The sequence below is a fragment of the Serinus canaria genome, chromosome 4A, assembly GCF_022539315.1.
Source record: "Serinus canaria isolate serCan28SL12 chromosome 4A, serCan2020, whole genome shotgun sequence".
Lineage (NCBI taxonomy): Eukaryota > Metazoa > Chordata > Aves > Passeriformes > Fringillidae > Serinus > Serinus canaria.
Window position 1 is genome coordinate 8,320,544 of NC_066318.1, and position 17,691 is coordinate 8,338,234.

General features: G+C 40.1%; 1 protein-coding gene across 4 annotated transcripts in view; it reads right to left on the bottom strand.

Annotated features, from left to right (window-relative positions):
• IL1RAPL2 (interleukin 1 receptor accessory protein like 2) overlaps nt 1-17,691 on the bottom strand; it is a 338,979-nt gene that overhangs the window by 135,788 nt on the left and 185,500 nt on the right. For all 4 annotated transcript variants that reach the window (XM_009090378.4, XM_050974550.1, XM_050974549.1 and 1 more), the window contains 2 exons: nt 13,460-13,646; nt 7,150-7,303 (listed from right to left, as the gene is read on the bottom strand). In XM_009090378.4, coding sequence (XP_009088626.1) covers nt 7,150-7,303; nt 13,460-13,646 — 341 coding nt within the window. The remainder of the gene's footprint in view (nt 1-7,149; nt 7,304-13,459; nt 13,647-17,691) is intronic.

A 17,691-nucleotide genomic window follows, 5' to 3' on the forward strand; every position in this document is an offset into this window, starting at 1 on the left:
TAAAGCTCTAATTGTTGGCACTTCCTATATGTAGCTTTAAATAGATAGTTATTTTGGCAATGGTTTGAGAACCCAGCTGTGAAATTCATTTCCTGGTCTTTAAGTACTGTATTTGTCAGCACTTAACCCATTTCTGCCTTGCTGTCTCTCATAGAAAGGAAGGTTTCCTTTAGAAAATAAAAATAATAAACGATGCAATGCAATATTTATAAGAAAGTGCAGCAGAGGAAATGCTAAGAACAGTATCTCCTACCACAGATCTTTTAAAGCTTGGGACTCTCAATAAAACCTTAATTTGGGCAGGCTTTTCGCTGTCCCTTGCATTTAATGAAAAAGTGATTCCCCGATTGTGTCAAGATATTGCAAAGAGATGAAGTCTTGCTATGGAAAGGTGTAATTTATATGAGCAAGTAAATGTCACTTGAGAAATGATGTGTCAATATTAGAAGTGAACAGGAAGGATTTTCTGTTCCCAAACCATCTGCAGTCTCCCTCCCAGAAGTAAAAAACTTATGCAGATTTAACTTGTTCATTTTAAGATTTCATTTCCAAATTAACAAGTATCTAATTTTCACTGCAGTTGTTAGAACTGCAGTCACAAGCAAGCTGCTTTACTCTTTGTCCATTGTTTTGTAAATATCTTCCCCTCAACAACTGGTTTCTCCAGATTCTTTTAATTTATTCTCTTCTGGACCCAAATATTGGTAAAAGTTCTGTTATGAAAAAAATGTTTTCTCAGAGGAAGGAAAGCCTTTCTGCATCTCCCACTATAAATGCAGTTCATTAGTCAATGGAATGTACTAACACCATGAACTAAAAAAGAAACTGAAAATCTCACCAGTTTTTATCCCTCTTCACTGCTTATGCTACATTTGAGGAAAATCTGAAAATGCACACTTTATTTTGAGCTCAGCAGCCTTGGTTGGTTAATCATTGTATCTTTCTTTGTGACACTATCTGGGTAGTAATACCTAAGGCCACCATGGCACACAGGCAGGTGCCAGGAGAGCCACAGTGCAAGCCCCCTTCTCCCTTCATTCTCCCAAGCCAAGCTGTGAGATCCAACCTCATATCAGCCAAGGAAACTGGGTGCAAACACCCATCACCCCCTTGCTCCAGGAGCTTTCTGCACAGGGATTTGCTCTCTGTATTACAAAGTATGGGAAGGAGTTCTGACTTACGGATAAAATTGCCTGTTAAGAACAAAAATAGTTCTGAAGTAGAAAGTTCCAATATTCCACTGTTCCCTGCCTGTACTCCAGCAGCTCCCCATGAAGTTCCAGGGAGCAGGAGTTGGGCTTTCAGCTGGAAACAGCACATTTCCTGCCAAAGGGGAGCTCTGGTTCAAACACTTGCATGGGATACAACAGGGGACAGGCATCCCAGGCCATATGTCAGAAGTGATGAGGACTGCCAGGCACTGGCAGTGAGCTGAACATTGGTCACAGCAGGCAAAGAAAGGCCAAAGCTGCCAAGCCAGGAGAGGAGGGAAAGATTAAAAAGCATAAGCATGTCCCTACAGCTGCTGAGAGCTTCAATATCACTTTAGAATTCTGGTGAACACTAAACAGGGGAAATTTTTCTTTCGGAGATGTGGAGCTAAACAAATAGAGCTCTCAAGAAGGAGCATCTGCTTCCAGAAAAAGGGAGACAGCTCCAAGTACAGCAAACACTTCCCATGCCCACCAGCAGTGGTGATGCAAGGGAGTGAGGAGCAGCAAACCCTGAAGGGCAGACCAGCCACCACCACCCGCACGTCACCATGTTTTACCTTGGAGTGCTTTTCAGGCTGCTTCATCAGGAAAATTCACAGGCTGCTTTAGGCTTTCCTTGAAATGTTTTCTGCTTTATTTGAGACAACAGACTCTCTGACCCATGCTTGAAAATACAAACAAATACAGGAGAGGGAAGCTAACAGCTCTCATCAGAGCTGCTGGCCAAAATCAACAAAAAAGCACCACTGCACTTCAAGCAAATCCCAGACCCCAGGAATTAGGTGAGAGATTGAGTGCTGACAGGAACCAGAGCTTGCATTTGGGGAAAATTTTGAAATTCACAAGAAATATCCTGCAAAACTTCAATTTAAAAAAACCATGGCTCCCTCCACAGCCATCTCCTTGGAACCAGCCATAGCCCAAGGCTGCTTTTAGTGCCTAGGGTTGGGGTTAGGGTTACACCTAAAGTTAGGGTTCCAAAAACCACAAAGCCCATGGCCACAGGCACACTGCAGCTGCAAAAGGCATCCCAAGGAGAACACAAAACTGCCACAACATGGCCTCCTCCACAGCTTTCTCCTTGGAACCAAGCATCAATTACTTTTGCTAATAAAGGGGTCCCAAACCCACAAACAAAATCCAGCAACAGCAGCAGGTTTTATTTGAAAAGTGAGAGATGTAATGAGACTTGAAATAATTTAATTGAAAAACTATGACCAAAGAGTGAATTCGGGCAGAATCATTCAACTCAAGTAGCCATGTGGAATAATTTGTCATTTACGATGGTCAAAACAGATATTGTTGCTCAAATGACTTTTAGGAATAGGCAGGCATTTTAGCAGCCTGTGAAGAATAAGCCAGAGTAGAGGATGAAGGAAACTTGGAGGACAGAGCTCCTGGACAGAGTGGTCCAGTAACTCCTATATGTCACTCCAATCCATCACCAGCAGTTTATGAAGTTGGTCAGATGGCCACTTTCTGCTGTCGTACTGGGAAATAATTCACCAGTACAGCTCACAAATCACCTCTTTCCACAGGCAGCAGAAAGAACAAGGCAACTTCTCCCACTAGCACAGCTGTCCCTGAAGAAACACATCCCTGCAAACAGCCTCATCTGCCAGGGGCACCTGGGCCACGCTGTCAGAGCAGGTCTTGCTCTCTTCTCAGAGGCATCACCCTTTCCCAAAGCTCCAAGATATGTCTCCTTGAATTTTCTTCTTAGCCTGTGCCCTTACAGACCAGTGTTCCAAAGCAAAAAGAGTGCTGAAGGAGCAGATAAACACAGCAGGTGTTTTTCACCATGGCACCTTTCACCCTCAAAGCTATTGAAATATTGCTGTGCATCAAGACAGAGTAAACTTGTTAGTAAGGCTGGGGAAAACAGGAAGATGCAAAAAATGCCTTTCAAAACTAACACTACATTCTAAGTCTGGCTTTTTTTTCTTTTAATCTGAATAGTATAACTTTTCTTTAATAAATGTCGGCATTTACAATACTCATTAAAATGCTTTTGATTGTTGATATTCCTGAATAACTGTAATTTTAATAAATTATAATAATGTAGATTATCTGTAACTTTACATTAGTGCATTCAGTTTTTTCCAAATGGTTGCACTCTAACTTATTATCTAATTAAAAACTGAGTTTCTGTTACATTTTACACTTTAGAACCCTAGATCACAGTTTCTAATCTCACTTGTTTGTAACTCTAAAGCTACCAAGAAGCAAAGTAAAATGGCATCAATATTTTTTTTTTAACATAGACTGAAGGGTTATGTGTTCTTTGCTAAGAGATAACACTGTTGTCATGTTTCTTCAGCAAAAAAAGGCTGACAAGACTTGTTTCACATCTGTCTGCATAATATAACAAACCCATGAAGAACTAGTGATGAAAAAGATGGTTTGTTGACAATCTATTATTGTTAAATGCACCCAAACACCAAGATTTAGGCACTGCTCATTAGTGCTGTATTGTAGCTCAGGATTTTTCCCTATAAATACTTTCTGTCAAAATATTTTTCAAATATATTCCAGGCTGCAAGCCTTTCCCTCAGAACCCTGAAGAGCTACAGCCTATGAAGTCCTTTTTCAACTGAATCCCACCCAGCTGTTCATTACCCACTGCAGCCAGAAAATGACACTGCCATCCCTGTGTCCAGCTGCCCCTTCCTGCAAATGCCATCTGACTCGTTCACTTTCTGCTCTGCTCACCTACCAAAACCACTCAGATCCCTCTGTGTGCATTCCCCTGGCCAGGCATCACACACTGACAGCTTTCAGTTTCCATCTAAGACTGCTGAGATTTCTTTGTTACAAATTCCTTCGTACTTGCTCATGTCATGACTTAGTCACAAGAAGAAAGGGAGGAGGAACTCCCCTCCTACCTCTGACTGGCCCACTGAGATCTTCCAGTTGGGTCTGCAAGGGCCAGAAGGCAAGACAGGATCCAAGGAAAGCACACTGTCCTTGCAGCTCCCTGCCACAGGCACAGCCACTAAGACAACTGTGCTGACACTTTGTCATAGGAAATTAAAGGAACACCTTCTAATAGCTCTAATGACATCACTGGACTTTGCTGGATAAATAATAAGAGCAGGGTTTTATCCCCAATTGAAAGCCTCTACTTGAAATAAATCCTTAGGCAACACTGATATAAATACCAAACAGGCAGACATCCTTCCCTCAGCCCACAGCTGCTCTCTTGTCTGCTGCTAACTTGGATCAGGCTGGCTCATGGGATCACATCTTCAGCAGAACTGCTGCATTTGTCTGGGATCTCGTTAACTATTCTGATTAGTTTTACCAACAGCAAGTTAAAATGGTGCTTCTGGCTCCTGCACCTTGAAATTTTCCTAAAGCTTTTGATGTAGCTTCTGTTATGACAGCACTGCATTTATTCTGATTTCAAGTTTCACTGTTTAGATGCCCATTCTGCATTTAGCTACAAATAGAAAATATTTCATATTGCTACTTACATAACTACCACAATCTTCACAAAGGATTAAAAACCTCATGTACCATATTTGATGTGACTTCAAAGAAAAAAAGATCCTTGTCTTACAATCAAGAGATAAATAACTTCATCCACCTAACTGGTGCACTTTGTACTGTGTACTTCAGCAAATGCCTGAAAAACTACAGGGAATCTAAGCCAGCTTCCCCTCTCTCCATGGCAGTGCATCTCTCCTTGCTCAAGGGAGACATGGAGTTACCCATTTCACTTTCAGAATAACTCTTCAATAACAATTTCAGGTTACCATGGCTGCTAGCAGTGTCCAACAGAGTCTTTCTGTTCAAAATCTTTATGTTAGAGGAACTCAGACACTTGCCAATAAATGCCAATTCAGACATGGTAATAAGTACCAGTAATAGAAACAGCATCACAAAACTCTTTCAGAAGAAAACAGCAGGCATGATCCTTTTCTCCACATCTGTGCTGCAGGCTAGCAGAGACAATTCTACCCCATCCTTCAGCAGTATTTGCTAACAGTGATTTTAAAGACCAGCAGGTTCAGAAGTCAGAGCTCTGGCTCTCCCTCCAGCTTCTCCTGGTACAATATTTTGATGAGAACTCTTTTTCAGACAGATGAAAAATGGGGCCCAGTGCAACACCAATTCCATTACAAGAAAGACCTGGACATACTGAGATGAGTCCTGAAGGACCACAACATTTATTCAGCCAAGTCCCTGAGGATGTCATGTACCTGCTCCCAGCCTGTGATCTGACCTTAGGACCCCCCACCTGGCTTGGACAGCCACACAACACAAGCAATCCTTTGCTGTTTGTTGTACAAGTTTTCTTTGACCTCTCCCCAGCAAAGACCTAAACCTACAGTAACATGTAAAATTCACCAACTGAAACAAAACAAAAGCAAGAGAAACAAACTGACTCATTCAAACTGTCATTTGTAGCTCTGATCCACATTTTTAGGTTTTTATTTACATAAACTTACTAGCCTCTTTCAGATATCTGGAGAGATTCAATCAGCAAACACATAACATCAGATGTGTCTCCCAAACATTTCCATCTGGAAAAGGTGTTTACAAACATATGTGCTTTTATAAACTAAACAAAATTTAATGCAATGTGAATTCACACCAAATTAAAAGAGGAAAAATCTTCCCCTTCTCAAGCATTTTGCTAAAAGGAGAACACTGACATATTTCATACTTACATTTTAAATAATAGAGATAATAAACTTTTAAATAAGAGAAATAACTGTAATAAATTCTCTATTTAGTTTAGGACAAAGTCCTTAAATTGTGAAGCATAAATACACCACAGTGTTTAAATGATGAAGAGAACACATGACTTCTAGCAAGGTCATGATGAGAGGGAGAGCATAAAATATCCATCATGAGGAATTGAGTTAAATGCATCTCATTTTCACTTTGTCAAACTTAGTTCACATTCTGGTTGAAGACCAGCATGCTACTTAGGGTAGCAACCACCCACAAAGCAGTTATTATATCTTCATACATTAGATCCTCTCTCATATCTCAGGTCTAGGATCAGGTAGGTCAAATCAGTAGTTTAGAGCTCTGTCCATGACCAGAAATGGACAATAAAGGGTCACATGACATAGGGCACACAGAGAAAAGAACTCACTGGAAATGGAGAATAATGACAAGAATAAAAAATCTGATTCCACTCAAAATAAAGGGATGACTTTTTTCCAAGAACATATTAGAAACATCATATGGAATAATTCAGTTTGATATAAGAAAGAGGAATTCTACCAGTCACTGCTTTGAGTAGGGCCCTGTTTTAATCAGTATGTGGGGAAGATACCTAACCATTTGTTTATATGGTTTTGTGTGAAAGGCTGAAGAAAACCTCAATTGTTTTCAGGTACTTGCAAAGTTCCACAGACTCAGAAGGCAAAGTAATAATTATAGATGTCATACTGTATAATGAGATGAAAAGGGAGCAAGAATACATCAGTAGACAATACCTATTTTAGCTGTTCATTTTTGATACCTGGCAAAAATAGAGAGAAAAATACTGTTGTCTGTTAAATACTCCATGGAGTCAGAACCATAGAGTGTATGACCTCCTGACAAGCAGGTTACTTTGTTTTGACAGTCCAATATTGCTAACTTCACTCTTGGAATAGGTTGTGCCAACCTCTTCACTAAAGACAATCCTTAGACTAGAAAAATTGATCATCATAAATTAAAGGAAAACTTAAAAATATGGAGCATTTCCAGGTTTTGTACAAAGCAAAAGGTAAAAGCACTCTTCTGTGGAATTTTAGATGATCTTGATATAAATTTCCCTGAGTCTGGGACTGCTCAGCTACTGGGATTTGCTTTGGACTTATTTCTGTCAAACAGATTCACTGACAGATTTCCCCAACACGTGAGTACCATTTTTTCTTATTATTTCAAAGCTTTAATTTTTTTCCTATTGGCATAGAAAAAAGATTCTTACCAGTAACCTTCAATTCAACCGTCCTTCGTATAAGCTTGCCTTCAAACTTTAGTTCACAGGTATAATTTCCTCCATCTTCTTCCTGGACCTCTTGAATTAAGAGAGTATTTCCCTTCTGAATTACAACACTTCTCCACATTTTTGGCTCACATTCCTGCAAAAAAAAAAATCCAGTGACAAAATTACCTGGCTTGTACAACATAAGACAGTGTTGTGTGGTCATATTTTCAGTATTATACATAAGGAAACAACTACCTAGATATATTTTGCAATTAAAATTCAAATATAATTTCAGAAAGCAGAGAGATCTGAAACTGTAATTAATTTGAAGACTGAAATGAAACAGAAATGTTTTTAGGTGCAGTTATTCCTACTGTATCGCATGGGCTGTGTTTAATACATGGTGCCTTCAAGCAATGGTTAAGTATCTTCTTTTTCTTCATAACAACTGCCAAGACCTCTCCTTTAGGATGGACCATTAAAATATGTCTCAATTTGAATGGAGTAAGGGCAACATCTGTTAAGAGTTAGCCTGAAGGCAAATTTTATACATAGTCCCAGGCCAGCGTCATTTACCAGTAGAAGAAAACAGGAAGAACAGCAGTTTTTTGAGAGAATTCAGAAGCCTGGTTTCCCTACAGCTTTATTTCTCAGCACCAGCTTCTCCAGCACCTGCAGAGCTTTGATTCAGTCTTTTCCAATCATCAGGCACTTTGCAGCATCACCCCTCCATGCACCCTGTGATGCAGGACATGGCACTGATAGCCTGCAGCTCTCACACACTTCACCCACACAGTCCTTAGCTGCTGTTTGGCAGGTTTAGGTTCATTGATACAAACTGTGGTCCTATTGGAAGCATGTTTGAGTCCTTCTGGATAGGGTGTGATAGAGTGCAAGAGGCTCTCCCTTTCCTAACATACGGGATCCTTGCAGGCAGATCAGTCACTTGCCATGTGAACAGCACTCATGATTGAATCATTCTTGGAATGCTCTGAACTAAAAGCACGGTCCAAATTTAATCATTGTCTCTTGAAAATGACACCTTAGGACTATGTATTTATTGCCTCTAAATATCTTTAACATCAAGCCTGTTCTCCCTGGAATAAAACCATACTTTTTGAGTTCTCCAAAGCACTCAGTAGTCCCAGCAGCTCCAGAGGCTCTGGCTAATCCTGTACCCAGGAAACACAAAGCAACAGAGAGCCTGAGTACCTTCAATGCCTCTCTACTCCCTCTCTCAAGGTGGCAGCTTGGAATAAAGCTCTCAGACTGCTGCAGTCTCACATCAGTTACATCAGGCTCAGCAACTTCAGAGACTGGTGACATGCCCACACCTATGCCCCATTTTCTGCTCGTCTGCAACAGCAGTGTCAGAAACACAGAAAACAAAATAGAACAAAGCTTTCTCTTAAGAAAACAACCAAACAAGAAAATACATCAACATGCAAATACATTGTACCACAGTAAGAGATCAGCGTGACACAAACATAAATTTTTCATGGACTCCATAGGTATTCAAAATCCATGTCAGAATCAAAATTCAAGGACCACGACAGAGAAATAAAAAGACAGGACTGAGAGTTTCTGGCCTTGCACTGGAAAAGGGAGCACTAAAGAGTTCTCCCTGTCCCTAGGAGGCCAAATCAGATTTCAGATTTGGAAACTGTGCAACACTACTGCAGGTACCAGAGTGATCAGCACATCTCTCTGTTTCCAAAGAGCAGATGTAAAGGAAGCATCATCTTGTCTTGCAAGTGAACTTTAGTTAACACTGGTGATAGAGAATGACCCAGATCCCATCTACTGTGCTGAGACTCACTCAGGACACAAATCTGAGCCAGGAAATGCCATTGAATCCTTTCTGATTTGAGCTTGAAATTTTGGATCCATTGAAAGGTACCTCAACCACCTACTCAGTGTAACTAAATCTGAACACTGGGCAAAGAATAAGATTCAGTCCTCTTCAATCCTAATTTAGAAGGAATACAATTCCCAGAACACACAAAGTAAGCATATTTTAGATATGCACCCTTTAGTGCAGCATTGAAATAACCTGTTTTACCAATTTTATATTCACTACTTTATTTTTAAAAGCTTAGGAACAAAGAGATGGAAGATACACTTTTATATGCTTTATATTTTTATATAAAGCATATAACATTTTCAATAAGAAGGATGACACTACAGGAGTAGAGGAAGGATTTACTACTACAAAGAGTAATAATTTAGCAAAAACAATGTTTGTGCTATTGTGGTTTTACATCGAGGAGTTGTTTTAGTGGAATTGTACCACTAATTTCCTTATTATTTGTATTTGTATCTTCTTGAAGTGCTTGCTATTAAAGATTATTTATAAGCCTTTCTTTCCCAAATTTCAGCTAATTATTTTTTATTCTGCTGACTATGCAGGCTTTACAAAATTATGTTGAAAATGCTTGTTTATATATTTAATACACAAAACTAAAAGCAAAAAAGGGGAGAAGCAGGAAAATGGCTGAGAAACAAAATTCTGAAAACAATCTAGATTTTACTGTCAGAGGTCTGCTAATTTCCCTAAAATGGAAAGTGCTCAATTGCATGACTCATTGTGTGGAATCACAGAATAGTTTGGGTTGGAAGGGACCTTACAGACCATTTCTTTCCAACTCCCCTGCATGAGCAGGAATAGCTTCCAGTAAACCTGGTTGCTACAAGCCCCATCCAACTGGTGTTGAACTCTTCCAGGGATGGGGAGTCCACAGCTTCTCTGGGCAACCTGTGCCAGTGCCTCACCACTCCCACAGGAAAAAAATTAATATCTAATCTAAACCTATCCTCCTTCATTCCAAGGCCATTCCCTCCTGTCCTTTCACTACATGCCCTTGTGGAAAGTCCCTCTCCAATCATCTTCTAAGCCCCCTCCAGGTACTGGAAGGTGCTCTAAGTTCCCCCAAAGGCTTTAACCAATTGATTACTCTTTTCTCTTTTTGCAATATGTTTACCTGCTAGAAGAATCTGCAAGTTTATTTTTCTAGACTATTTACCTTTTTAGACATCTGAAATGTTTGGGGTTCTTTTCCCCCCAGTAATTAAAGTGCACACTATTATGCTTCTTTTTCTCTTCCTTGAAATCTAGTGGCAGTACCTCAAAAGTCTATTTTTCTGGGTAGTTAACAACTCTCTGTCCTTCACCTGACATTTTGATTGTTCTCTTAGCCCTCCTTTCAACCTAGTAGTAGAAAAGACATGATGAAAATGCATTAAGACTCCACACTCAAGATGTAACCTTTTCCCACTGCCAGCTGATTTTTCATGAAACTGCTCTTACTCTTAAATCCCATTCATTCAATCATGCCTTGACACACACTTACTTTAAAAAAAAATCCCACACATCATGTCAAAACAGTTCTAATAGGCATAACTGAGCTGAGCATATATCAATGGCATTAATTGGGGAAACCTTTAAAAATAAATATTTAATGCAGTGTAATTCTAGCCAGAAGTGAAGCTCATACTACTGTTAAAACAAACCCTCACAGCAAATGCTATATTATGTCCTGGGTGTGCATGTGGAATTCTATTCAGGCATAATTAAGAACATGTTTAAATTACAGTTAACTCCCAGTAAATTGATGCAATTACTAGCTAAGAGTCATTAATCCCCCAACACAGAGAAGCCTTTTGGAAGGCAGAGCAGGTTCTGCACACAGTGGGCAAGCAACATCACTGTCTTGTTTGATGGTATTTCATAGGTCAAGTCCAAATTCCCTGACTACCAGTGAATTGGCAGGTTCTCACGAACACAAGGATTTCTCTTTTCAGCAGAAGGAATAAATAATGAAATCTCAAAGACTTCCTCATATTTATTTATCTATCTAGTGTTCTGTTTCAAACAACTTATGCTCCCTACCTGGGTGAAAATCTCCAAATATTCCAGCACAATGGAAAGGAATATTCCCTCCCACTGGCTCCCACCAGTGCCTCTGGAGTAGATTTACTCAAGAAGTAAATCTGTACACAGATTTTATTAACTTTATGTACACATCAAGCTTAAAGTCTACAGGATTTTAAGGCGGATCCAGTGTGCTATGACCAGAAATTGACGTCTTCTTTGGAAAGTGAGGGTCAGATCCTAAGGCAGGATAACACTTTACACTATTCTTCAAGAGAAGGGACCCGCTTTTTGTTACTCACATTGCCTCCCATAGCATGCTCCTAAGTCCTAGACTGCTGTTTGTAGGGGTTATCCCAGTATCCACCAAATTATTTTGAAATCCATGTAATTATATATTTTCTAGAAATTGGACTTCTGCTCTTTTGAATATGAAGACTTGTATTAGTAGTAACATAATAGTCTCTAGAATATCCAAAACTGTTCAGAAATAAGTTTCAAGGGATAACCTGACATACACACCTTCTGTGCAACATTAATATTTTGACTGCACACTGCTGAGCTTCCAGACTCAGGTCTAGGTAACAAAGATGTTTCTCTAAGAGCCCAACTGATAATTTCTAACTGTTCATTATAGATAAGAAGGTGTATGTAGTAGGCAATCTCACTCATGTCTCTTTTCACTATTAAGCCAGACTAAAGGTTGTCGAAGGCAATTGTCTCACTGTTATCATCCAATGACAAAGTCTGTTCAGTTTCACCTCAGTGGTGATTTGTCAGTCAGCTGCCACACTCCAGCCTAGCGTCACACAACCTGTGTGTGACACCCAGACAACACAGGTGGGATTCTGGAACAGACCCTTCCACTCCCTGTCTTGGCCAGTACAAGGCATCCCTGATGTGGGGCTGCACATGCATCTTCTTTAGACTCATTTCCGCTCCATGACAGCTGAAGATCATTTCTGCCAGACTATGTTTCAGTGTGCTTCTGCAAAAAATTGAGATCTTCAGTAATCTGGTGTTCAGTAATACCAAAGCAGAGAGGGCAAGCAGCTTCTCTTCAGTATCCTCTTTGCTCTGAGATTTCAGACTTAATGTGCAGAGCCAGGAATTGGAATCAATGATCCCTCTGAGCCCCTTCCAACACAGGATATTCTATGATTAACTAAATAACATATGAACACATTGAAGATATCAACCCATATGCTGAGAGAATGAGCTTCAACTGTTAAAAGAAAAACTTTTTCACACTAACAGTGGATTATGGCACACATTTTGTTACTATAAGATATAACATGTGAGATTTCTGTAAAAAAACAAATAAACGACAACTTTTAGAGTTGCTCTTTTCAGCTGCAACCTGCTAAGGAGGAAAAAAATCTGCTAGTCTGCCCATATTACTTATTTCATACAAAATATTCTTTAAAGAATGTTATTAAGGTTGGCAAATCAAACACTCCAAATTTAGGTTTTAACTAGTTTGTATGTTTCTGTCTGTATTACCTGAACTAAGATTATCCTAAACTCCTACAATCAAAACTCTATTTTCCACAGATTCAGCTGAACTGTTCCTGCTGCCCCAACTATTTCTGGTTCATTCTGACTCTCAGCTCTTTATTCTTCTCTACTGTTTCTTGCATCATTAGTTGAGGGTATTAGCCCTCAACTAATACACAAGGGCTCTTTAAATATCAGACTTTGACCCCAGTCAGGACAACAGGCAAAATTTGCCAGACCTTGCTGAGGTCTCATTACCTGATGTTTGCCAGCCAACCCATATTTTACTCATTCTCTTGCTTTCTTGGGGAGCTACAGAAACTCATCACCAATACATCTGCTGATGAAAATGGTGTATGATACTTGACAGTCCCTGGAGAAGGTGCAGGCGGATGAGTTACCTGGAAAGTAGTAAAAGTATCTAACTGACCTCAGTTAAAATGAACTGACTTCATGACAGTTACTCAATGAACCTCAGCAGATTTCAGTGCAGATTCTGGAAGACACTGGTAAAAATTTACAAGTCTTGATGAAATTAGCTGACAGACTCCATAAAAATTAATTGGCAGCACAAATGAAGCTGGTGGTGCTGATACACCTTTGGTTCCATTGCAGGTGCCTCCCTTTGTTTCTCCTCCAGTGCAGGGCGACACCACACCCAGGTACAAACTGGTACAGAGGCACTGTGGCTTGGGAAGGTGGTACCACTGATAGAGAAGTCCTGTGAGCAGTCTCACAGAACATCCTCACTGATACTGATTTCTGTGGGACAATGACTATGCTAGGTAGTTTTACCTGAAAAACTGTCATACTGGGAAAACACTCTCCAGACCAGTCACAAACCACCAATGCCTCAGAGAAAGTCAGCTCTAAGCCTCAGACTGAAAACAGGGAAAGTTTTGAACAGCTTCAGCCTAACAGCAATAAGACAGCAATAGTTACCTTGTACCACACCACATCTGGCTCTTGATTGGCTGTTTTGTAATCCTCAATATCAGGACAGGAGATTGTCTTTCTCTTAGTGACTTCTGATTTTTCCAGGTATCTGATCTTGCTGTTGTAGCAAAGCCCAGATTCATTCTCAGCTACCGTCAAGGACATGGACACCTTCATGCAATACGTTGAGTTTCTGCAGGGACAGAAAGATGGTTTTGTTTATCCTGCCTTCTTTTCACCATGTTTGTTTTGGCACAGAAAGTTTCTTTGTCAAGCCCTCATTTTCACAAACACTTGAGTGACACATTCAAATAGTGACAGCCATGCTGTGCATTTCCAGCACAGAAGAATTACTAGGAAACATAAAGGCTCACTTCTGACTGTGAAGACTATGAAGAACCTTGAAGAAATACTGTTGACAAGTGATCCAACCCAGCACAGCAGCTCTTTCAAGCTTGCAAGTCTATGAACACAGGAACCTGTTGGCACCACAAATGTTGGTCAGGAGACACAGTCCCATTTCCTCTGCATCCCCCCCACACTTATCCTCACCCTTGTTCTCTCCCACCTTCAGGAGATTTCACTCCAGTGTGCAGTGCTATACGTTTGAGAAGAAGGGTTATGTGCTAGATGTTAAATCACATCACACAGGAAGGATTTCTCCCTGAGAAGGACCCCCTGTACAAAATTCTACAGCACAATGATAGCATGATGGGTTGACCTGGACCAGCTGCCAGCCTCCCACCAGCGGCACCCTTCACTCCCCTCAACGGGATGGGGAGGAGAAAGTAAAATGAAAAAGCTAATGCATCAAGAAGACGACAAGGAGACCACTCACCCATTACTGTCACAGACAAAACAGACTTCACTTGGAAAATAAATGCTTTTCTATATTTTGAAATATTTTTCTGACACTAGAGATGCTGACTCCTCACTCCCACCAACTAAACCCAGGACAGTGTTTTTTATTAAAAAAAAAGTCCAAAATGCTCCATGACAAATTGACTCTTACATTTCCTTCTGTCAAGGGAGCCTGTAGTTGAGAAGAAAATAAAAAGGTCTACAGGGACACTTCACCAGAGCACAAAGCTTCATGCTAAATAAGTGCTGGCAAAACACTACAAATGGGTTCTTGTCAAAGGTGTGGCATAAGCAGGCATTGGCAGACAGAGCCATCTGCAAGGCAAATCAGGAGGCAATCTTCAGAAACATCCCATTTTCAGCATCATTAGTGTTATGCATTCAGCAAAACCACAGACTTCGTCCTTCCTTCTCACTTCTCCTCAAAATGCCACCTGTACATCTATGTAATAAAATTCGTGGATATTATGTTCATTCCCTCACTTCTGAGTGAAAAGGCTCACTTTGCACACTGATGTGATGTGTTTCAGTTGAGAGTCTATAATAAAGTCTCATTCTCACAAACTGCACAAAACATATTATTTTACCTGAAAGAAAATTTCTCTGGACTGAAAACAATCTATCATTTTGGGTGGGCTTATATAATTTAGGGAAAATAAGTCAACTTTCTCCTAAATTACCTTTTGAAAAGGGTTGCCCTTCTTGTAGGAAGAAAACAAAACATATTTGAGAGTTTTTATAGTACTGAAAATCCACAAAATATAGATACAACCACTCAGTGTAATTATTATGATTAATGATTATTTAGCTTTCCTGAAAGACTATAAGTATTATTGAGTGCAAGTAAGGTCACATGTACTCAGTAATAATGATCCAGGCTAATATAAAAAAAATGCTTTTGAATAGTTGTCCATTACTTGGTGTTATTTAATAGTGCTGTATTTTCTCCTAACAATCTTGCATTATTTAGATTGCGTTTTGAACAGTGCTGGAGGCTACTTCTATTTAAAATGCATCCTGGAACCACAACCTAAAAATGCAGTATGCTTTTCATTAGTTACAATTAGGATTGAGTAGAATTGAGGAAACTAAGTGCCTAGGGAGTACTATCACTTTTGTTCACACTCCATGACCAAGACAGTAAATCTATTCAGGCTCACAATGAAGAAAGCCCTCACTAAGCCAAAAGCAATAGACTTGAAAGCTTCATGGATGGTTCTTCACCAGCCACTCATATTACTGCTACTGCTGGTAATCCAGAAAAGGGCAATTTCTGCAGGAATGACAGTGACTGAAGCAGGAGCCTTCCTTTAATCTAGTCAGCTCTGGAAAACAGTGGTATTTCAAGACATGTGCAAAAGGAATCAGTAGATCAGCCTTGCTGTTTTTCTCAGTTTTGTAGGAGAAGTCTGGGAGCTGAAGTTTGCTAAGTTGTGAGCCATTCCTCATGTGCTGGGCAAGCTGTTCCCCAAGGCTGGGCCGTTAGATTTCATCTCTCAGTTCTCTGAGCAGTTGATGCATCTGTGCTCATTTTTTCTTGGTGTCTTCCCTGCCTTGTGGGCTCTGGAGGCATAAAAGGGGCTCTCTAAAATTGACAGCTTGAGGGAGAACTCAGGAGGGGGATCACAAAGAGGATTGGTACAACTTTGTTTTTAACACCTGGCAAGCAGACGGGAACAGGGTGAGCCTGGCCACACAGGACACTGATGGGAGCCCACCTAAAGAGTTCTCTCAGGCAGGCCATAGAGCTGCCGTGTTGGGAAGGCATCCAGTTCTTTCTTCCCAATTGTTTTTAGGAACACTGTGTCCACAAGTACTCTCCTTCATGACCTTCCTTTAAATTGTTTATGGTAAGGGTCTTTTTCTATTATTATTTTTTGGTTGGTAGAGGTATGTAGATAAACTAGCACAAACCCCACGGTTTTGATTTTCTTCTTTCAGAAGCTAAACAGATGGCCTATGAATTATTAAAAGGAGGATCCACTTTTGTACATGGTCATGGAGCTTGGTGGGGGAGGTCAGTGGTCCCAGCAGTCTCTGGCTGGCAGGAAAGGTTATATGGCCATTTTTAATGAGGAAAGCCAGACACAAAAAGAACAAAATATAACAACAGCAAAGCTACAGGTGACCTGGGCTTTGCTGTCAAAAACAGTGGACAAGAGGAATGAAAAGCAAGCAGCTTCCATGTGGTGAGGAAGACGCAGGAGGGCTTCCAGTGGCAATCTTCGTGTTGTGAGGCCAGGTAAAAGAGTTGTATCTAAGTAGAAAATGTTGGAACCCACAAGAAAATGTCAGGTGAATTTTCCATATACATGTAAAGGAAACAAATACCCATGGGTCTGGAATTGGGTCTTTCAACAATTTGTCTTTTCTCAAACGTTTCCAAACCATCCATTTTCCATAGGAGTTGATTTCTAGTGGGTTCTAATCCCATAAGGAGTAGTAGTGGTCATATGGGGAACAGGAAGAGGGAAGAAAAGACAGAACCACTCCATAGTGCAAAAAAGAAAAATTGTCTTGAATTTTCACACTGAAACAAAGATCTGTAATTCTCTATTCCAAGGGAATAGTTACACACTGGGCCTACTCTCTCAACTGGAAATAGGAAGAAGAGCTTAGCTTTGCCAGAGTTCACAAAGCAGTTTTCTTTGTTCCTTGATGGCAAGGCATCTGTAATCCCCAGGCCACCTGGAGCTGGCTCTGAACCACAAACTGAAGCCAGCTTCGAACCAAACAGAAAAGCAGAGGGAGAACCAGGGGAGTTTAACAGGTCTAAAAACAAAAGCAAGCAAAGCTGTGCTTGGCTTGAATTCGAAGCAAGGACAAAAGGGAAAAAGGGAGGATTAAAGAAATGGATAAGGACAGTTGAAATTGGAGTTTCATTATTATTTCATTATCATTTCATTATTTTTCATTTTGTTTTGGATTCAAGACAATTAATCAGCACCAAGGCTGAATTCAAATTAAAGTAAATATTCAAAACTTTTGAAAAAAAACTCTTTTTTTCCCATTTGTGTTTCTGCTAAGTGAGGGTGGTTTGTTAAAAGAGTCACGTAGAAATTCTTTGTCTCTAATATGCTCAGAATCACCCCCAGCCACACCCATTTATTTTCTTATAAAGAGGAAAGGCAGCAGAAACATGGTTCAATATTTTATATCTACTAGATTGAAAAAACCTACCTAATTTTGAACTGCATATTTATACAAGAGGATCCACACTAGGGTTTTTCCCCTTACAGATTCAGTTTTTCATTGTACTGGGTTTTTTATTACATTCAAAGACTTCGGTGGTAGATCGAAAAGCTGGGAAGTGTATTTATCAAAGCAGTGCTCAGGGAACAGCGCACCTCAGGCTTAGATCTCTTCATGTCCCTGAA